We start from the raw sequence: 22,962 nt of genomic DNA, 5'->3' as shown, positions 1-22,962 counted from the left end.
TTCTTCGTCTGTGAAACAAGGATAATACATACCTGTAAGGGTTAGTGGAGAGTTTTTAACTGAAATAACATAAAGTACTTGATATATAGTAGTTGTTTGATAATGGTTATTAATAGTATTCTTAGTAAGACACAATAAAATGGGTTATTTAAGCCAACTTGCTTGCTAATTTTTATTCATTTTCCATTTATATTTTATTAGAGTATTAACGTTCTGGTCACCAGTTTTAATATGGGCTTTGTTCCCGCACCACCAAGCAATTCACCAACGGGGTGTCCTACCATTCAACTCAGTTCTGCCACTATCTGCCTGGAGATGGCGTCAGATCCCTACAAGTTAAGGGCTCAGTCCTACAAAACTGCCCCACCTCTTCCCTGCTTCAGAAGCCAAATTGTTATTACCTGTGCCTCTGACCAACTGAATACAACCTCCTCTGTGGGCTTAATTTGCTAGAGAGGCTCACAGAACTCAGAGAAACCTTTTACTTACTAGATCATCGGTTTATTATAAAAGGAAGTAACTCAGGAGCAGCCAGATGAAAGAGATGCATAGGGTAAGGTTGGGGAAGGGGGTCAGAGTTTCTGTGTCTTCTCTGAATCTCTGTGTGTTCACAAACCTAGAAGCTCTTTGAACCTTGTCCTTTGGGTTTAATGGAGGTTTCATTATGTAAGCAGGATTGATTAAATCATTGGCCATTGGTAATTTATTCAACCTCCAGCCCCTCTCCCCTTCCCTGAGGTCAGGGGATGGGACTGAAAGGTCTAACCCTCTAATCACGTGGTTGTTTTTCCGGTAACCAGCCCCCATCCTTAGGGGCGGTCCAAAAGTCACTCGTTAACATAACAAGAGACACCTTTGTTGCTCTTATGAAATTCCAAGGGTTTTAGGAGCTCTGTGCCAGAAACTAGGGACAAAGACCAAATATATATTTCTTATAAATCCCAATCTAACAAGTATCTCTTTGTATATGTGATTGCCCTTTTTGAATGCTGCTATTTAAGGACTCCAATAGGATGTAAACAACATCCACTGGAAATCTATTTGAGAAAAGTTCTTGCAAGTATCTAAATAATTCAATTTGGATGAAGGTGAATAATACAGCCAACAGAAGAATGCAGTCTAAAGCTGAAACAAGAAAAATAATTTCCTTGTTTGACTTTAGCCTGGAGTCAAGCCATTGCAGGCATAGAGCATGGAACAGAATAGGCATTTGGTTAATATTTATTGAATGAAAGAAACCAGTAGGTAGGGTTTTAAGAATTGCGCACTCTTAACTGATGTCCAAATGCTGGTCGTTGGATTTCTAGGTCAAAGGCTGCATTTCAGAACCAACTGGGGAGTCTTTTTCATGGCACATGCCCAGCCCCCTTAGAACATCCTGCCAGGGTGTGTCTAGCCACGTGTACGTTTTGAAGTTCCTCAGGTGGTTCTGATATAATCTGGTAACAACCACTCGATCTTGTTAACTCTGTGGTCCCCACCAGTGCTCACCTTGTGATATTTTCACCTGAAATAAAAAGTCACCTTCAGTCAAATGCCTGATTGTGTAAAGGCCAGTAAACTGATTCCCACCCTTAAAACTGACATTATTATTTGAATTTAAAAACAAGCCATCAGGTCAGTGTTTCCTCAAGTGTGTCGTTTGAAACCCAAGTGCTGTGAGATGCTCTGAAGAAAGCCAGTTCTGTGGGCAGAGAGGATTCTATAGTCTGCTGCCCCTCTCCCCTCAAATGAGTGATTTCCAGTACACACTGCCATTGTGTGTCCTTATGTCAATTCTGTGGTAATAAGGCCCGTTTAACCCAGTGGTTCCCAGATACCCTGACCCTGGACCCCTTTTATTCATGGGATGTTAATATCCTGTAGAAGCACAGTAGCAGATACTCAGCCCTGATGCTGACTAGACAACCAGAACCAAATTGGAGTATTAACTTCAGGATCATACCAGTAACTCTGTTTTATTATATTATGTAATAAAACTATAAATTCCACTCAACAAATCTGTATTTAAAAAGTAGATCTCAGTTTTGGGGATGCCAATTATTAAACCTGTTAAAAATATCAGCTGTAATTATATAATCTTTGTGCACAATGATTAGGCTGTCTGGGTGAACAAAAACTACTTGGATGTTAAATTCTGTTTGTGGTTATGACATTTAACAACTTCCAAAGAAGGCAGCCAGTGGAACCTTGGCTCCGTTTTTCAGAAGCAGCTCTCCGTTGCTCCTCATAACCTGCAGGGTGCTCCACACTGTCCTAACTCAACCCTGAAAGGCCAACTGTGCCAAAAATAAGGTTCTTCATTTAGGTGACTAGCAAACTTCCAGTATGTTTAGCCTAGGGAATACTGGGAGACAAATCTCTACAACCACAAATTATTAACTGTGATCCCAGAGCTGCCGGTGGCCATATCCCCCCAAACACGGCCCGCCCCAGAAAAAGGCCGTCACAAATGAAGGGCGAGAGGGGAAACGATAGGGAAGGAACCTGTTTGAGTCATAGATACAATCAAACCTGCCGCCATGGCCACCCGTGTTCTTCAAGTTCTTTGAGCCAATTTTTTTTTTTTGCTTTAGGCAGTTTGAATTGTGCTTCTAACACTACAACTAAGAGTCATGACTAATATATCCTTCCCCTAGATTATTCTCCACTTACACGAAGGCTGTCCCATAGCCAAAGACACATGTGCTTATTTGCTGCATTAAAAATGTTGGTCAGTGAACTCACTGTGCACACCAAGGAGCGCTTGTTTCCCTAGGAGGGATCAGGCAGGAATGGATTTAGAAAACTAAGAACAAAGGAGATGGGAACCCCATAGAGAGGAAGGAGGGGCTGGGTCTAGCATAGAGCAGCACACCTCTAATCTGGAGAGTAAGCAGCCCAGTGCCTTCTTGAGAAACCAGGTAAAAGGGGTCTATTTGTTCAGCCTTGTGGAGAGCAAGGATGGGACACTGGCTGAGACATTTTATCAATGAACAAGATAGTGTGTTTGGAGGTAGAGGAGGGGAGTCCGGAAGTGAAGGGACCCCCATTCCAGAAGTCATAGCTGCAGGAATCTGTTTCCTCATAAGCGCTGATTGTGGGGAACCAGGCTGCTCCCACGCTCCGCAACGGAGGGGCTAAGGGGTGGACGTCTGTTTTCTCAGCCCTTCTTAGTGTTTTTATCCTACGACTGATCTTAATTTGAGGGTCACAGCCTTTTCTTGTGCAACAGGGTTCTGTTTGTAATTTTTATTCATGAACAGAAGCTAGATCCCAGGACGTCAGAGGCAAGGACGCTCAATAACCTGCCTTGTCCGTCATCTGGGAAGAGGTGGAGACAGGATTTGATCCTAGGTGTTCTATTGACCAGCGCACAAACCCTGAGTGCTAAAGTTGAGACTTAAAATTCATTACAAGAAGATTCATTTGTAAGCTGTTAAGGTGCCCTGTTATGGACTGAATGTCGTCCCCCAAAATTCATATGTTGAAGCCCTCCCCAACACTGTGACTCTGGAGATGGAACCTCTAGGGAAGTAATTAAGGTTGAAAAAGGTCACGAGAGTAGGGCCCTTGTAAGACGAAGACACCAGAGAGCTCATTCATTCGTGCTTTCTCTCTGTGCACACGCACTAAGGGAAGGCCATGTGAGGACACAGTGAGAAGGTAGCTGGCTGTAAGCCAGGAAGAGAGACAGGTCTCAGCAGAAAATGAATTTGCTGGAACCTCAATCGTGGACTTCTAGACGCCAGAACTGTGAGAAAATAAATTTTTGATGTTTGAGTCACTCAGCCCATGATATTTCATTATGGCAGCTGGAGTAGCTTAAGACATGTGCCCTGAAATGACTTCAGTGATGGAAATGAGCAGATAACCTAGATGAAAATAAAAAAATTATGATCCGTTCACCAGACTACATGATTGCTACTGCTACCAGGCTATTGCTACCTTCTTGTTTGCTCCCAAATGAGGTTCATTTAACCTGCATATTACTGACGTGGTTACAAAAAGAGGAGAACTCGAAGGTCATCCAGGCTTCAGGATCCTGCAGTCTGAGATTTGCTGTGCTCTACATAGCCCAAAACGAGGGCCAAACACACAGCAGAATTCAGTATCAAAGTCAAAAAGTTTTCCTTGAAAATAGATTTAATCGTATTCAAATTAGAAATGTTCTGCTTCTCTCCAAAACCACATCTAAAGTTCTCTTGATACATGAAACATTTTCTGGGGAAAATGTCTGAATATAGTAAAAGAAACCTCCATATTTCTTCAGTGTTGATCTATCAAAAGGTATATAATCAAAAAATTTCAACCTCTGAGCCACCCACGAGGTGTCTGGATCATTCACACTGGAAGAAAAGGCGGGGCGAGGGGATCACAGTCACGGCTAGGATTTGAAGTGTGAAAAAGTTCTTCTCTGCCTTGTCAGTTAACATTGGGACGGTATGCAGAGGCAAAGGACTCTCAAGGGAAAGGTTTCATTGAGCAGAGGGTAACAGAGGAACCAAAAATCGGGCAGGAGACATTTGTGTTCAGCTGAACAGTACAGGCTAAGAGTGAAAAATCAACATATTCTGTGATCAGTAACTGTAAAGGGCTCAGCTCTTCCTTCCTGGCACAACTGACAATCCCACCACTCTAAGCTTCCAAATTCTAGAAAAAGATAAAAAGATTAACAAAAATAGAGCATGCAGAGACTGCTGATTTTGTGTGCAGAGTATGGGCACCGGAACCTTAGGGCACCCTGGGCTGGAAGTGCCCCTGTGTGGAGGGGAGGGGAAAGGCTAGGGTGGAGAGACTGCCATGCCAGGGCCTGCGGGCTGCAGGCGCTGCGGCCAGGATGCCCATCTCCGAGGAAACCAGGGCCTACTTGGCCATCTTGCGAATCATGTAGTTGAGGATGCCCCCGTTGTGGAAATAAGTGAGCTCCACGTCGGTATCAAACCTCATGACAGCCTGGAAGGTCTTGCCGGTATCCAGCTGGGAGGACGAAGAAGCAGAGAAGAATCGCTGAGGGAGGAAGCGAGCCAGCCCCTTCCAGAGGCATCCAGCCCGGCCTGCCCTCAGGCTACCCCTCCAAGTGTGGTCCACACTCCGGCAGTGCCAGGGACAGGCGCACGCTGGCCCCAGCCCAGACCTGCTGAGCAGTAAGTTGCATTTTATTTAACAAGATCCCCAGTGTACTGATCTACACGGTAAAGCAAGCACTGTAGAGAATAAGTGATGGAAGTGAGAGACACCTGAGAATTAGAAATAGCCTCTCAGGGCAGTAGCTAGTAGTGGCGTTTGGGATATTTTTTAAACTTCCTCCAGGGACTGCCCTAGGATGGAAGTGTCGGCAGTCAGCAGATGTTTCGTTAAGGTTGTCCCTTAGGCACTGGCCCAGCTGCTCACTCTGGGACACAGCTCAGCAGCTTAGTCTGCCTGGGCAGCTAGGTCACCCTGGGACGTTGGTGCTGGTTCTTCATCCTTACCTCATCCAGGGCACTGTCTTTTTCACCTTTGGGCTAATCAAAGTCGGCTGCTTGGGGATGAGGCTCAGGGATGGGGTGAGTGTGTCTGTTCACAGGTTTATAATAAGAAGGTGTTTTTTGGGTTTTTTTGCGGTACGCGGGCCTTTCACTGCTGTGGCCTCTCCCGCTGCAGAGCACAGGCTCCGGACGCGCAGGCTCAGTGGCCATGGCTCACGGGCCCAGCTGCTCCGTGGCATGTGGGATCTTCCCGGACCGGGGCATGAACCCACGTGCCCTGCATCGGCAGGCGGACTCTCAACCACTGCGCCACCAGGGAAGCCCTAAAAAGGTGTTTTGTTTTGTTTTTTTGCGGTATGCGGGCCTCTCACTGTTGTGGCCTCTCCCGTTGCGGAGCACAGGCTCCGGATGCGCAGGCTCAGCGGCCATGGCTCACGGGCCCAGCTGCTCCGCGGCATGTGGGATCTTCCCGGACCGGGGCATGAACCCACGTGCCCTGCATCGGCAGGCGGACTCTCAACCACCGCACCACCAGGGAAGCCCCTAAAAAGGTGTTTTTAAGGTAATGTGAAAATGCCCTATCACTGAGCTTTCATCACCGTTCTCTGGGCTGAGATTGGGAGGAACAGGAGACAGTGGGGCTGGCGGCTTTGGGAGGAAGGATGGAACTGATAACTCTATGAGTAAACAGAATAAATAATAAACCGACACAGTGTGGCATCACTGTGCTGGCAGGTCAGAAAGGTGCTAGTAGAACTCATAAGTCTAAAGCACGTCTACTGAGGGATTTATTTTTCCTTCCAAATCCCACTGATTTCCTTCTAACAAGATTGATGATGAACACAGGGCCTTTGAGCTGGGCCTGGCATGGAAAGGCGCCGACTTACCTTGACCTGGACTTTCATTCGTGGTTTGAGGGTTTCTGGAATGCTGATAGTGTATCGTTCCTGCCCTGTGAGTCCTAGGGTGTCTGCATTCTCCCCGGGGAGATACTCGAGGGGGATCACCCCCATCCCGACCAAGTTACTTCGGTGAATACGCTCGTAACTCTCAGCCAGGACAGCTCTGATTCCCTGATGAGCCAACAGAGTAGTTTGGACAGTTTTTCTTTAGTTACACAGACACTTTACAAAGGCTCCATAAGTCAAAACTCTTCTCACACCTAAATTCTTCCTAAGTACCAATTAATCGTTTACATAAAATGTTGCCCGCTAGTTATAAATAACACAGTAGCCAGGCTTAACTGATTGCCTGCACTGTGTAGGCAGCATGTAGGCGCTGAAATGAACTCTCCGCCCACCCTCCCCCAACCCTCGCTATTATTGTGCCTCTGTACCCTAGTAGTCAGTGGTTTACCCAATATCTGAACGCATGCAGTCTAACCACACACTTAGCCACTTTGTGATACAACATTTCTCAGCAAACTTCCACTGTATCTGGAAACCTCAGCACAAAGAAACATAAAGAAAATTCATTTTTCCCCTTGAATTTTGCTATTATTGTAGGTGCATCAGCAGACACTGAAGATTTAATAAAAACACAACTTTCAGAACATACTACAGAGAAAGTAAATGATTACCTACTCTGTGCTGCTTTTATACTTCCTGTTTCAGGGATCAAATTACACTGAATATAATCTTGATATAAAGCTTCCTATAAAGTACATTTTACCATAATCTATAACTGGCAATGTACAGCAATGATCAATAAACCAGGATACTTGATTAACTAGAATATCCCATCCTCAAATATTAGTTAACTGTAATATAATAGTAAGATACCCCTAAAAGGTCTCAATATCTAGGGTACACTTTTAAGATCCCCTGAATCAGGGTTACTCAGGAAGCTTGTTAAAAATGTAGATTCTTGAGTCACAGAGGGCGATAAACTGGGAGATTGGGATTGACATATACACACTACCATATATAAAATAGATAACTAGTAAGAACCTACTGTATAGCACAGGGAACTCTACTCAATACTCTGTAATGACCTATATGGGAACAGAATCTTAGAAAGAGTTATACATATGTATATGTATAACTGATTAATTTTGCTGTACAGTCGAAACTGACACAACATTGTAAATCTATATTCCAATAAAAATTAATTAAAAAAATGTAGATTCATGGGTACTACCCCAGGTCTACTGTATCAGAATCTCTAACAGGGAGCATGGGTGGGAGAAGATAGTGATTCTTTTAAGTTAGGAGAACCATGGCTATAGAGCAGTAGTTCTCAAACTCTGCTGAATATTAGAATCACTGGGGAGACTTTTAAAAGCCCGATGTTCTGGCCTTTCCCCGTACCAGTTAAACCAGAATCTCTGGGAATGAGATCCAGGCACAGGTGTTTATTTTAAAATCTCAAGGTGTTTCCAAATTTAAAAGCAAATTTATAGAGGAAGGGCAGATTCTTTAGGACAGTAGATATTTTGTATGGATTTATGTATATATGTACTGTATACTTATTTGGGGGGAAGTGGTAATCTTTGTAAACACAGGTCATTCACGTCTCAAGCTCTGTGTAAAGGGCCTTGCAGCACTGCAGATCACAGCTGTGTGTCCCTCTCTACATGAGGACAGCCCAGGGTTGCCTAGTGGCCGAGGCTGGGCAGCTACAGAATGAAGTGTGTACGGCTGTCTGGGCAGACAGAACTCGGAGCAGTTCTGTAGAGAAGTCTAGATGTGTATGGTCAGGCCCCTCAAGATGGCTGTTCTCTTGCTCTTTGTACATCCGCTGCTCGACCAGTCCCTGCTTCACCTCTGCCCTACTCACATGAATGTGCTTGCCCCCTGCCCCTTAAGTCAGAACGGCCCCACCTGCTAGTTTATTAAACGGAAACATCTGCCCTAGCAGTGGTGGTTAACCTGAGGGGCTGTGAGGCACAGGCCCCAGCTGCTGGTTTCCCTGGTAACTGACAAGCCAACGTGACATCAATCCCCCCTATAAATGGTAGCCTCCTTCTCCCCCAGGGGAGGGAAGACTTGCTGTGTCCTGCTTGCTGTTTGCTGCACACGGTAGGGTGTTGCCCCAGGACCTTGCTTCAGATGTGTAAGAGCCCCCCTCTATTAAACCACTGATGTCTCTGTCGCTGTATCCGGGCTCCTTCTTTGGTCTTGTGGCTGGTGCAGCCCAGCGAGCCTCTAGAGAGCCCCTCGGTGCCAGGTCTCTTCTTATTCCCCAGATCTCACTGTCCCCACCTGACTGCTCCCTGCAGCGCCCAGCTCCCTAACTAAAATCCTTTCTTCTGTAATTTCTTAGGTTCTTTTCAGCAGTTTCTAGAAAAGGCAGGCCTTTGACAAATTATCAACTAATAAGAACATCTACCCCCCACCCACCGCAAACTGATTGCCTAAAAAAAAAAATAGGTGTGACGTTCAAAGACATTTTTCAGAAGCCTGGGAAGTCTGGAGGGCTGCCTGCCAGACAGCCATATTTTTTTTTTTTTACTGTACTTGTGGATATCAACTTACTTAGCATCTGCCAAGTGCATTGATTTGCTCGAGCCATCGTTATTTAAATTGATATCAGCTAAGCTATTCTACCCTATCCTGAGGATTAAAGTCAGTCACCGGGAGTGTGCCCTGCTTTCAGGTCAAGCAAATGCTCGAGAGGTAAAAGCTCCTGCGTGGCCCCTCCCACAGGGACACCTGACGCAGGTCAAGCCCTGAAATGGCTGAAGGTTCCAAGAGCTGACTGTCTACATACAGAGAGGGCTTCCTTTTCTATTGAGCCTGTATGCAGACTTTTCACAGGCAGTGATAAGCAACTGTAAAAAGTGCATTCCCCGAGCTTATCCAAAGCTCAGGCTCCTTACTTTTTCCCTTCTGTGAACCTGACAATACAGTAGCAGTAGCTTAGTCCTCACATTCACCTGGGACAAGAGCCTTGAATAAACTTCAGGTGTTAACCTCTGAGAACATTATGAAAACCATGAAACTTTCTCCATTAAAAAAAAAAAAAGACACATACTACACACTTCTGGATGGATAGACTTCGGGACCCTCCCCCCAACTGTTCTGTAGACACCCCCAAAGATCCACAGCTCCCAGGATAGCAATGTTTGATCTAAGGGAAGCCGGTGAACTCTAGATTACCCTTCACTCAGTGAAGTAAATCCTGATCTACCAAGAAGCAGGAGATGAATAAACATTCCCTGCTTTCCCGAGCTTGCTTTGCTCTTCTACATCTAGGAAAGTAAAGCAAAGCATTTTATTTCTGGCCTCCGTCCCAGCTTCCCTTCCGGTTCAGAGGGGCAGCTGCCTGCTGGGATGTCTCTGCATCCTACTCACCAGTAGGAAAGGGCCCTTGGCCGCCCAGTCTCGGGAGCTGCCTGAGCCATACTCTTTGCCGGCCAGAACTATCAGGGGAAGGCCCGCCTGCTGGTACCGCTCAGAGGCATCGAACACATCAAGCTGAGGAAGAGAAGAGGAAGGTTTTACAGACACAGTAAAGGCACAGAGTGTGGACACAGGGCAGTGAGTCCTGGTGGGACATGCAGGGGCAGAAGTGTCTGTAGTCGGCCAAGCCAACGTAAAGTCAATGGAACACTCAACCAGTCAGTTGCCTGGTCTACAAATTTCCAGTTAACTCCATCTACGTACCTCTATCAAACTGAATTTTATACTCTTAAGTGAAATGCCTAATTGTCCTAGTTTTAGAAAAACATTCAAATCCTAGGGCATCAGGGGAACAAAGGAAATTAGATCAGTTTTTTTTTTTTAACTCTTCCATTGATTAAAATATTTTAAAGCTAAAGCAGAGAATCCCACCTAAACCTAGGTTTTGACTGAGTACCAGAAACTCAGTGATGGTCAGTTGTGAAGGGTAGCCAAACAGAAAGAAGGTCACGTGTTCAGAAATTACATAAAATACAAACTCTTATTTGTCACCCTTCTACATGGAGGTCAAGGTAGAGACAGTAGAAACACTGATGGAAGCACCAATCAATAAAGGACAGGAAAGGATTAATGGATCTTTTAGTATATATGAGAAACATCTTACACAAAGAGATTCATTTGTTTCTCACAGGAACTCTGAATATTCTGCTGAGCTGAGACTTCACAAAGCGATGATATCATTGCTGGTGAGTAATAAAACATTGTTTTCTCCTGGCTACTTAATTCAGAAAATAAGATCTGTCCAAAAGAAGGAGTATTTGATTTGAAAGGAGCTCTAGAAAGGTGTCTAATCAAATTCTCATGTAGGCTTTCACAAATTACTATTGCGGTGAAAGGTTGGAGACTGTGGTTGATGTCACATGGCATCGCCTAAATCTGGGTAGGATTCTGTATGTCTTTAGCTGGACAGAGCTCATGAATATAGAAACTGTTTAAAAACAAACAAACAAACAAACAAAACCAGTGAAAGCCTGCCCTAGCCAAATAGCCTGGATCCTTTCAAAGACCAGAAAGAAACAACCTACCTGATATTTTCAGAGATATCTATTAGTAGCTTTGTATATTAAGACTGTGGGAGTGTGTGTTTTTTAAAGTGCTTTCAAAACTACTGCAAAGCTGACAATCCCATGGCAAAGCATGTCTTGGAACCCAAGATGAGTGGGACTAAGCAGGTCTAGAATTGCGAGCTCCTGGCTTTTCTCATACATGAGCCAGACAGAGTAGCAAGCAGCTTATAAAGCATCAGCTCCTGTACTCTCCAGCTCTTCTGAAGAAAACATAAAATTCAGTGGTTTCTTCTGTTATTGTGCCTCTGTATCCCTAAGTATTTAATCAGCCAGTTCTTCATTTCTCCTTTTTTATTGTTAATTTCCTACTTTGATGATTTAGTTCTTTTAACCACCGCGCTCCTTCCCCTCCCCCAGCCCCTACTCTCCGTGGCCTTCTAATATCATTGTCATACATTTTGTTTATGTAAATGCCACTTATAGCTGAGCCATATAATATACTCTGATTTCCTTTTCTTGGCAATTAAAAAATTTTTTTTCCACTGGAATAAAATTTTTGCATGTGTGTTCACCTATTTCTGTGTCCCTACCTATTAATTAATTCCCAAATTCACTGCCTAAAGTATCAATACAAGTCTTCTCTAAAGACATTCAAATCTATCAGGCAATCTAATTTAAAAATCTTTTTCATGGGGTGTCACTCCTGGAACCCAACATTCCTGTGTGGACTGATGGCTCTCTGAGGACATGGTGCATTCCTGTTCTTTCCCCAACATCCTGTCAATTCCCTGTATTTCTTTTTCCTGGATCCTACATCTTCCTCTTTTTTTGGTTTATTCCCTTGTTTTGGTGTAATACATTTACTAAGTAGCTTCTTCAGACTGGGACTGAGGGTATTTTTTAAGTTTTTGAATATCTGAATGTGTTATTACTTTACTCTCACTTGGCTGGAAGTATGAGGGACACAGATTTTAGGGTCCCAAAAACTTTGCTCAGTCTGTTTCCTGGGTTGCTGTGAGCGCGTCTGATCCCCAGGACAATGCACATAAGCTGTTTTTCCCTCTCTGAAGTTTCTAGATCTCCTTACCTCTGCTGTTCGTGCCGCGTGGCTTGTGAGATCTTAGTTCCCTAACCAGGGATCGAGCCCAGGCCCTCAAGCAGTGAAATTGCGGAGTCCTAACCACAGGACCGCCAGGGAATTCCCAACTTTGCTGTCTTAATTTCATAATGATGTCACTTGGAGTGGGTCTTCTTTAATCATGTGGCTGGGCACTCAGTGGACCTTTGAATCTGGAATCTCAGATTTTGCAGTTGAGGAATTTTCTTGTGTTAATTCTCTAATAATTTCCTCTCAGATCTTGTCTGTTCTTTTTAGCATCTCTATTCAGTCAGATGTTGGCCCTCCTCAGTTCAGTCTTTAATTTTCTTACATTTTCTAATTTCCCCTTTGTCTTTCTATATTCTGGAAGATATTCTCAACTAATCAAATTTTCCTGTGAAATTTTATTTTTTTTTTAAGGAGCTCTTTCTTGTCTTCTGATTACTTTACAGCAACAGAAAATCATCTCTTATCACTCTGAGGAGACAGTTGTTTTCCTTAGTTTTCTTCTCTTTGCATTATCTGTTGTCCTTTATATTCCTCTGTTCTTTGTCTGTCTTCCAAGTTCAAGGCCTGGCTCAAATGTCTCTTCATCTCTCATTCTGTCTCCTTATTTAAGCTGAGGCACTAAGCAACTGACTAGGAGTTCTGTGCAATGGCAGGGCTGTAAATGAGGGAGATTCATTGTGACAGTCAGTATCCTGGAGGCCTCCAAAGTCTGTAACTGCAAGTCCTTCCCTTTCATCTCTTGGGGATTTTACCATTTATTTGTATCTTTTTCACTTAATAGTTTATCATCCCTGCTATTCACTGAACAAATATCTCCTGGGCACTGACTTTGTGCTGGATCCTGGTGATCAGAGTATCTATGATGAATTTGCTTTACAAACATAGAACCAGTTACAAGTGAGGCAGTGTGTTTGGTGGTAAAGAGCGTTGACTTCGGACAGAGCCTGACTCCATGGGTTTTAATCTCAGCTCCTCAGACTTGTGAACTTAGGGAGTTACATGAGCTCTCTAGGCTCCACTTGCCAACTTAAAACAAGGAGAATTATGGTACCTTCCTCAAAGGGTTGTTATGCAGATTGAACAAGTCAGTATATGCAAAGAGCTTAGAACAGCACCTGGGATGGAGTAAGTTCCACAGACGTATTTAGCCATTATGATTTTAAAATAATTTGTGAGGGTTATTTCTTAAGTAGCTTAACCAGTTTTCATATGGTTTCACAGCATTCACTGGGAAGGGAAGTGACCCTGAGGACCTACTGCTGTGCCAGATGCTATGCTAGGTGTTTTACGTGTCATTCCATTCAAGGTTAAGCCTCAGAGCCTTAAAAAGTAGATATTATTTCTACTTCTCAAGTAAGAAAAATGAGGCTCAGAGAGGGAGGTAACTTGCTGAGGGCTCCACAGCTGATATGAGGTGGAGCTGGGACTTGAACCCAGGCTTGTCTGACTTAAAGTACAGGCTTCCCCACCTCTCATATGCCTGCCATCTGTGAACAGACAATTCCAGCTGTAATATGCCAACTCCAAATGGTTCCCATTAGGACCCAAGCAGGCCTGCACAATCCTGTACATTCCTTCTTTTCCTAGTGATATGGTAAATTAATCAAATGCTATTAAAGTTATATTGGGTTGGCCAAAAAGTTCCTTCAGGTTTTTCCACACGAGGCTACCGAAAACCCAAACGAACTTTTTGGCCAACCCAATAAAATAGCACTTCTTAATAAATATCCTCCACCTTAACCTGGAATTTCCCCTTCAAGTACTCTGAACTGACGAAATTTCACTCAGAGGTTTTTAAGCTCAACTCCTAGGAAACTAGACTTAGTTAAAGCATGAAGCAGAATCTCTAAGCAGCAAAAGCTTTCCCAGTTTAAAGGGCCTCTCCATCAAGGATGAACTCTGTATACATGGACACCTGGCAAGAGGGACTGTACAAAGCAAGAGGTAGGATGAGCTGTGAAATAAAAATAAGACCAAAAGGAAAGTGATGGTGCAAACATCCAACCACCCAGAGCCTGAGAAATTCTGGCTTCTTAATGAAGAAGAAGACACAATACTCACAATTTCGCCAGTAGGCAGATGGATAGTCTGTGGTGCCTGCTTGTTCAAGAATTTGTTTAATAAGCGGATATTGGCAAATGTCCCCCGTGCCATGATGGCGTCATTACCTCGGCGGGAGCCGTAGGAGTTGAATTCTCGTGGAGTCAACCTGATAACGAAAGCAGGAGAGGAGCTGGTTTAGTGAACTGAGAGAAGATTAAACTTGGCTTCCCCCAAGAAAAGAGAAAACCCACAAACCTAGGTGTTTCTCTAAGTCTGCTAAGTATTGTTCTCCTAGGCAGAAAAGCTGTTCCCATAGCTTCAACTGAGGGCAGAGTGAGAGGTGGCAGGTGGGATTGTGAATCAGTACGTTCCCAGCAGCAACCTACAGTCTTATAAATCTGAGTAGAGCAATCGGGAGGGACTTTAACAAGAGTATTTATTTTACTGATTCAGTAGGGTAGCCTATAAAGCTTCACAAAAGGTAAAATACTAAAAATGGGTAAAAAAAAAACAAAGGAAGCAAAGGGAAAACTCAGGGTAGGCCAGTCAGGTAGAGCCAAGAATGGGGACACATAAAATACATTCTATAAACTAAACAGAAGTAGGTTCAAATTTGTCCCCGAGTTACCAGGAGCTCAGTGCAATGAAAAGACACAAAACTGGCGACATGACTTAGAATTTTCATAAGATCAAAATCAGGGCAGTGCCAAAGAGGCAGACAGGAATAGCTATCGGTGGTCCTAAAATCAAAGAAGAATCTTGTCTGTGGGTCCCAATGAAAGGATACTTTGCAAAGTGAGTAACAACATCTTAAAATGAACATGGTGACCAGTTCACTGGGCTGTTTCTTACAATGCTAGGAAGCATGTGGTTAATGATTTATTAGTTAGATCTAATTTGAAGATTGAGAGTCTATGAATGGGCTTCAGGAGTAGGTGAGTGTGTCTATGAACCCCTGAAATTATGTCCAAAATGTGCATTTTTATGAGAAGGTATATCTCCTTTCATTCAATTCTCTAGAGTATCAATAATCACCAATCTAAAAAGGTGTTGGTCACTGCTCATTTTCTAGTTTCTTCCTCCAGCCTCAATCTTGTGTTTCTCTAGTTTCTCTGTTTGTTCTTAGAAGCCTTTTCTCCCATTCATTCACTCAACAACTTTTTATTGAGCACCAACTATGTGCCAGAAGCTGTTCTGGGTGAACAATGAACAAAACCAATTAAGATCTCTGCCTTTGCAGGGCTTACATTTTAGAAGCTGGAGACAAAGAAATTTTTTTAAAGAGCATCCTACGCAAGGGTTACTAGATTGTGGTTAATACCTTAGAAAAAATAAAAGGTAGACCAGGGCAAGGAGGACAGGAGTATGGTGGGAGTGAACTCATGGAGGAAGACTTGAACTTGGCGAGAGAGTTAGCTAAGAGGGTATCTTGGGGAAGGGCATCCAAGAGGAAGAAACAGCCAGCTCAACCAAAGGCTCTCAGGCAAAAGGGTACTTGGCCTTGCTTGGAACATTCAGTGAACAAGGTGGTGGGCAATGTGTCCCGAGCAGTGTGGGTGAGTGGAAGAGCAGGGACTCACTGACTCATCTTGAATATCACCGGCCCTTTTCTACTTGCTGATGGACTTGTTTCTCCCACTCAAAGCAGAATCATATCCCTTTAAAATCTCACAATATGTATCTGTGTATAGGCAGTTCCCATACATTTTAAAAAGTAGTTGCCCTGCGTTAAAGAAAAATCTTGACACAGACCACTGTGCATCATCTCCTCTAGATGTGGGCTATCTTCTAAAACTTACAACACTCACATTTCTGGGGAATATGAAATATTCTTGGTCTGAATGAATAGACTGTCCCATAGGGTGCACTAGGAAAAGGCAGAGATGAGTGAGCAGGATAGAAAGGGAGATTCATGAAGAAAATGGGTTAGCCACCAGGCAAGTGAGATGAGGGGCAAGGTAGCTGTCCTCTCACACTGGGAAAAAAAAAAAGGTGTTGAATTTCGTTCCTCAAATTGGCTCTGGGCCCCATCCCTGAAGAAGCTGATTCAGGAGGTGGGGACGGGAACCAGGAACTTTTATCTCCCCAGACAACTCTCATGGAAAGTCCCAATTGGGACCGACATTGATTGATAGTGGTATATTAAATAACAGTGGATAATACTGGTGTAATGCCTGTTAAAATCGGTATGTGACTGAAGGATTGCTGAATGGATGCGTAAACTGCAAATCCTTGAAGTGGATCTCTGTAAAGAATATGTCTCTCAACCAGGAAATATCAAGGCATTTCCAGTTCTAGCCCTGTCGAGTGCTTCAAGTGTAACCAGGCTCTGCCACAGGTGAAGAGCAGAGCCTTGTACTTTAACAGTCAGCCAAGCTGGGGGTTGGGATGACAGCTGAGTCTAATGACTACACCTGCTCAAAAAGAAGGTCCTCATCCCTGCTGCGGTTCACGTGCTGATGGATTCTCCCTGGGAAGCTTTGAAGCAGCAAACAGAAAGAGCAATTGGTTTTCAAGCCCCAGGGTTCAGTGAAAAACCAGTGTGTGACTCCAAGGAGACCTCATGAAAAGAGAACTACTGGCCTCACTCTCTCCATTTCTGCCTTCAGGCCTTCCTCCCCTTATTCATTACTTACCCTCTGTTAGTTAAGTAGCGAGCAGCAGGGCTATTTCTTGCAATATTTCCAGCCGGAGAGATGTGGTCCGTTGTTACTGAATCTCCCAAATTTAACAGCACGTAGGCATCCACTATAGATTTAGGGGGCTGAAGATCCAAAGTCTACCAAAGAACACAGTAAGTCAGTGTTTGCCCAGGTTTTCTCCAACATGTCACCAGGGAACCCCAACAGTAGCGGTCCATGGACCTGAACCAGATGACAGCCCTATATCAGCGCATAGAAAATTCTAGTTTTATTGGTTTTTTTCAGGGTGTTTAGAAAGGTGAGGTGAATTTATGCAAAATATTCATATCTCACTCTTGAAGGGAGGTAAAGTATTGGCACTGCCCCCTCAAAAACAACAGGGATACTGCTGCAAACGACATTCTCTTTCCCCACATCCAGAGAAGGCCTCAGATGCTGAGGACAGCAGGAGTCCTCCCCGTCCCACCCAGGGCAGTGCAGACTCCTTGATCATCAGTTTCAGAGAAGATTTCCCTTGTTTTTATGGATATAAGTTTTAAATATGGATTTTACAAGGCAAGAAACTTTTTGAAGAACTCATTTTGTTAAAAAATAAAAAGTCCTACCAGGTCTTCAAAGAATGGTGGTGACTTAATGTATGTAGATTTGGGATTCCAGTAATATAGCTTATCTGACGGGGCTGCTAAGGCATTCCAGCTCTCGTTCACAGTCTTGGGGAAAAACGAAAAAAGGAAAGGCAGATCTAATCACAGTCCATCCTAAGGAAAATTTAACATGCAAACACAAACGTATATCCAAGCTAAGAGCACAGTGAAAACCATTCTTATTCTAAATGGTCACACAACAGAGTTCCTCTATACTAAGACAACACCATGCTAAGTAATTTAAAAATACATGTGCTCTGTGATAGGCAGCCTCTGGAATGGCCCCCACAGACCTGCCTTCTAGGATTCACACCCCTAAGTGATCCCCTTCTGCTGAGTAGGGGCTGGGCCTAGTGACTCACCTCCAGGATTAGGTTATAAAGAGACTCTGCCTTCTGTCACTTTCACCCTCTTACCCTCGCTTGCTTGCTTACTTGCTCTGATGGAGGCCAGCTACCATTCTTTGAAGAGCAGGTGAAGAGACCCACTAGTAAGGCACTGAGGGCAGCCTCTAGCTGACAGTCAGTGAGGAGCTGAGGCCTTCACCCACAGCATGTGAGGTCCTTTATCCTGCCAACAACCACATGAGTGGTCTTAGAAATGGATCTTCCCCCAGTTGAGTCTTCAGATGAGACTGCAGCCCCAGATGACACCTTGACTGGGGCCTTGTGAAGGCACACACACCCTGTTAAGCCGCACGTCCATTTCTGACCCATGGAAACTCTGAGATAAAAAAATGCTTGTGGGCTTCCCTGGTGGCACAGTGGTTGAGAGTCTGCCTGCTGATGCAGGAGACATGGGTTCGTGCTCCAGTCCGGGAAGATCCCACATGCCGCGGAGTGGCTGGGCCCGTGAGCCATGGCCGCTGAGCCTGCACGTCCGGAGCCTGTGCTCCGCAACAAGAGAGGCCGCAACAGTGAGAGGCCCACGTACCACAAAAGAAAAAAAAAAACCTTGCTGTTTTAACTCACTAAGTTTGGGGGTAATTTGTTGAAGAGCAATAGATAACTAATACATATAATTTATGAAATAATAATCCAGACTGTACCCCAGGGGAAATTATGTATGCTCTGAAGATTCTGATTCTGGGAAGTAGACCTCCAGGTCATAAGGACATTAGCTAGTAAAAGACAGCTGCTATGCATTCAAATTGGCTTGAATTAGCTCTACATGTCCATTGACTCAGACTTTGGAGGAATACATTTAACCCAATATCTACCAAACTCCCTTGTACCATTTCCCAATGAGCAGCTTGTGGGATTCACAGTGCATGAATATGACCTCCGTGTGACCCTGCTCCCCAGTCTGCCCTCTTGTTTCAAACCACCAGCCCCAGGCTGAAGCCCTTGGGTCAGCCTATCACAGAGACTAGGGAAAGTGGTAACATCCAAGAGGCTCAGAAAATGACACCGAGCCCCATACATTTTCTCTGTATTTGTAAAATGCACAGCAAGTTTTTTTTTTTTTTTTGGTAGTTTGATAGGGTGGTGTTTCCTACTGAGTGGCTTTTATTTTTATTATTTTTTTTAAGCATGCAAATACATCTGAGAGGTGCATTCAACCATTTGATGCCTCAGTGACACACTACAATGACATCAGGGGGTCCTCAACCATAGTTGATGCACACCCCAGGCTGCCTGAGGAAGGGGGTAGCTGTGGAGAGCTGGCCAGGAACCACACACAGCTGAGGCCTTTCCTCCTGAGGCTGCCACTCACTTGTCCAACTCTGGGAACATCTGGGAAGTGTGGGGTCTGGAAAATCGTGAGTCTTAGGAGAAAAATGATGGATAACCACTTCCCCAATCATCTGAAGAAATGTTACTTTGTATAGTTGACACCACCACTGGCCTCAAGGGTGGCAGAGATGACGCACAAGAGCAGCTTTCCCTCACAGGTGGGCTGGGACCTCACCTCTATTTTCTGATAGACCTCCTTAAACATCCCAGGGATGACATACTGACACTCCACTGCCTGGATCTCGTCTCTGGTTGGCCAGATATCTCTCAGAAATACCTGTTGTCCCTTTGCATTTACCCCTGGGGAAAAAAATGTTTATTAGTGAGAAAAATTTCATCTCATACCCCATTTTCATCGCCACATACAGTCAGTCAAGTCTCGTTCAGCGTAGTTACGTTCTGTAAAGCCTACGTGCACACTCAGAGAATACTCAGTCACTGCCCCCAGGGGACACACGCATTAGGCTCCCAAGAGCCTCCATCCACAACACTGTCGTCAACTGATCAAGACATAACTGTTTTATGTGTGTTTCTGTTTCATGACACCTTACTTCATACATACTGTTGATGCGTTCACACTGAACTCGCAAGCCTATCTTAACACGAGGCCCGTCACAGCCTTCTTGGGCTTAGGAACGCTACACCACTTTAGCACTACTCTTGGGGGTCATTTTAAACAGTGAAATCACCAACAAAAATGTGAAAAACATGGTGCTAAAGAGAGCTCGAACAGGACACTTGTTTGCAGTATAAGACCTGCAATTAAAAGGCAGAATGGGGCTTCCCTGGTGGCACAGTGGTTGAGAGTCTGCCTGCCGATGCAGGGGACACGGGTTCGTGCCCCAGTCCGGGAAGATCCCACATGCCGCGGAGTGGCTGGGCCCGTGAGCCATGGCCGCGGAGCCTGCGCGTCCGGAGCCAGTGCTCCGCAGCAGGAGAGGCCACAACAGAGAGAGGCCCGCGTACTGCAAAAAAAAAAAAAAAAAAAAAATAAAAAAAAAACAACAAAAAAAAAAAAAAAAAAAAGGCAGAATGTTGCCTTGTTCAACCTCAGCTGAGAGCAGGCACAGTGAGGGACTCAAGGTTTTCACACCTGCACCCCTCCCCACCCCTACCCCGTGCACATCTGTGAGTGACCATGGGAGAGTGATGAGCGTTGATTTTGGGGTTAAAATCCATTTTAATGAGTAGTCAAATTTGCAAATATGGAATCCATATATAATGAGGATCAACTGTATGTCTAAAGCTATGATTCCTGAAAGTAAATTCCAGGGCACCATTTTCATATTATCTAATCTGCTTATTAGCATGGGTTGAGGAGGGTACAGCAAAGAGACCAGAGGAAAGGAAACAAAGCATCCCATCCCCAGAATTTCGAGAAGCTGTACTATGTGGATGTGTTCCTACAGAGGAGACATTAAAACAGTGCCTATCATTAGATTAAAGCAGAAGCTGGAAAGGAAGGGACTGGAGAAGCCAGAATGGCAAGATCTCCATTACTTTGGGTATTTCTTTCCCTTTTGTTGTCCCTCCCCCTTTAGTAAATTCTTGTTTAACTATTTCAGTTATATCTTAGCTGTGTATTGGGGCATAAAGAAAAGACTCCTCCTCTGATCTCTGGAGGGTCTAGCCTTCATTATTTATTAAGGAAAGCAATAACTTTCTCCCAGTAATGTTTTCAGATACATTGGAAAAACTGTAACCCCCCAAAGAAGATCTTACCCAGTGGCTCTTTCTCAAAGTCGATCCGGATGGTCCCGGCAATTGCATACGCTATTACTAAAGGCGGAGAGGCTAAATAGTTGGCCCGGGTATTGGGGTGGACTCGCCCTTCAAAATTCCTGTTCCCAGACAGTACTCCAACAGCAACAAGGTCCCCCTGTGTGAGGCAAGGGGAAAAGCAGGTCGCAAAGAGAAGAGAATGCCTAGGCTCCATTTATCAAAGTTTTCCCTTTAAGCTTCCCCTTCACCTGGTCCTCTCCCTGGAAAGAAGAGCACACAGGGTGACCCTGTGGGAGACACTCTGGGTCAAAAGCAGCTGAGAGACACATTCAGTGGTTTCTGCTCATGAGAAAATAGCAGGTTTGGTCAGGAGGCAGCATCCTGGTTATTTTGCTGCTGGAGCCTGAGAACAGGCAGGGAAGCCTGCAAGTTGAAAGCTAAAGGAAGCCACATTGACTGACAGGGATTCTATAATTAATGCAAAGCAAACCAAATAGTATTTCTCAACGCTACAGAATTTATGGGCCAAAAATCAAGCCAATGCAATTTAGTTTACATTCATTTGTCTGACTTGGAACCAGTTTTCAGACAACAGGAACAAACGATTCTGGCACCTTCTGCAGTCAAAACCACATTTAGGAAGCACGCGTGTGCCAGGCGCTGCACTATGTCCTTCATGTCCACTATCACCTTAGTGCTCACAACTCTATGAAACAGGTGCTATTACTGTCTCCAGTTACAGTTGTGAAAACTGAGGCACAAAGAGGTTAATTAACTTGCTCAAAGGTATACAGTTAATAAATTTCGCCCAACTCCAAAGACCGTACTCTTAACCACATCCCATGCTTCCCTGGACCTTCTTAAAATTACCAGCCTTTTCATCACACATTATATGAAACATGACAACAGCTCTGAAGACCCACAAGTTCCTCTGTAATCACCTGCGTGATGGCTTCTACCACAGCTTCAGGTAAGGGCCCACTGTTGCCAATGCAGGTCATGCAGCCATAGCCCACCACATCAAACCTAGGTGCAAGAGAGAAGCACAGGATGGAGAATGACTCTCAGTGGGCTCACCTGCTGGTTACAGTTTCTGGAGACCACTGACTTAAGTAAGTTTAGTACAGGGCTGTTTCTATAAAGCTTTCATTCTTGGGAACATTTTGATCTACTATTCATCCATTCTAAATCATTCAATTAAGAGTCCTTTTTATAATTTACTTTTTTAAAAAACTGAAGTATAGTTGATTTATAATATTAAGGTGTACAACAAGGTGATTGTTATATACAAACACACACACACACATATTTTTTCAGATTATTTTGCACTATAGGTTATTACAAGACACTGAATAGTGTTCCCTATGTTATACAGTAAATCCTTGTTGTTTATCTTTTTTTTTTTTTTTTTTTTTTTTTTTTTTTTGGCCACGCCACTCAGCATGCGGGATCTTAGTTCCCTGACCAGGGATCAAACCCGCACCCCCTGCAGTGGAAGCCCGAAGTCTTAACCACTGGACCGCCAGGGAAGTCCCGTATCTATTTTATATATAGTAGTGTGTATCTGTTAACCCCATACTTCTAATCCCACCTCTCCCCGCAATCCCTGCTTTCCCCTTTAGTAACCATAAGTCTGTTTTCTTTTTTTTTTCTTTTTTTTTTTTTTCCTATAGAAACATATACATTTAATATATGAATAACAATATCCAAATATTATCTTTTGGGAAACATGACTTTAAGTCCTGAATTGTCAAGTAAACACAAAGATACAGACTGTAAAATCAGATCCACATATCTGGGACCATAATTGGAATTTACTAATAATTGTAAGAATATAGAAAGACATGAGAAACAAGAGACATTAAGAGGTTTTAGACTACCAATGCTGATTAAAATACTATTTTGATAACATTAAGATTCATTTTGTTCCTTATGTAACATGAGATATTTAAGTTTATATGTGAGGACATCAATACACAAAAGTAAACTCTGTCTACCATGAGTTATCTAAATTTTATGCTAGAATAATTACATAGCATACACAGTATTTTCCAGGAATCCATGCATAAGTCTGTTTTCTATGTCTGTGAGTCTGTTTCTGTTTCGTAAATAGATTTATTTGTATTATTTTTTTTAGAGTCTACATACAAGTGGTAATACATAATATTTGTCTTTCTCTGTCTGACTCACTTCACAGTACGATATTC

At 43.8% G+C, this 22,962-nt stretch overlaps 1 protein-coding gene across 3 annotated transcripts in view; it reads right to left on the bottom strand.

Moving 5' to 3' along the window:
• Positions 1-4,107: 4,107 nt before the first annotated feature.
• The window catches only part of ACO1 (aconitase 1), a 61,381-nt gene continuing 42,526 nt past the window's right edge, over positions 4,108-22,962 (bottom strand). For 2 of the 3 annotated variants that reach the window (XM_007464932.1, XM_007464930.1), the window contains exons 13-21: positions 21,697-21,781; positions 20,756-20,912; positions 19,209-19,333; positions 17,259-17,363; positions 16,648-16,790; positions 14,030-14,177; positions 9,746-9,868; positions 6,338-6,523; positions 4,845-4,959 (exon numbers count right to left, since the gene is read on the bottom strand). In XM_007464932.1, the coding sequence (XP_007464994.1) occupies positions 4,846-4,959; positions 6,338-6,523; positions 9,746-9,868; positions 14,030-14,177; positions 16,648-16,790; positions 17,259-17,363; positions 19,209-19,333; positions 20,756-20,912; positions 21,697-21,781 (1,186 nt within the window). In that variant the 3' untranslated portion in view covers position 4,845. Of the gene's footprint in view, positions 4,960-6,337; positions 6,524-9,745; positions 9,869-14,029; positions 14,178-16,647; positions 16,791-17,258; positions 17,364-19,208; positions 19,334-20,755; positions 20,913-21,696; positions 21,782-22,962 lie in introns of all 3 variants that reach the window. The other variant, XM_007464931.1, reaches the window with a different exon arrangement.

The sequence above is a fragment of the Lipotes vexillifer genome, unplaced genomic scaffold, assembly GCF_000442215.2.
Source record: "Lipotes vexillifer unplaced genomic scaffold, Lipotes_vexillifer_v1.1 scaffold110, whole genome shotgun sequence".
Lineage (NCBI taxonomy): Eukaryota > Metazoa > Chordata > Mammalia > Artiodactyla > Lipotidae > Lipotes > Lipotes vexillifer.
Note: the sequence above shows the minus strand (reverse complement) of the source record. Positions and strands in the feature narration are given on the sequence as shown.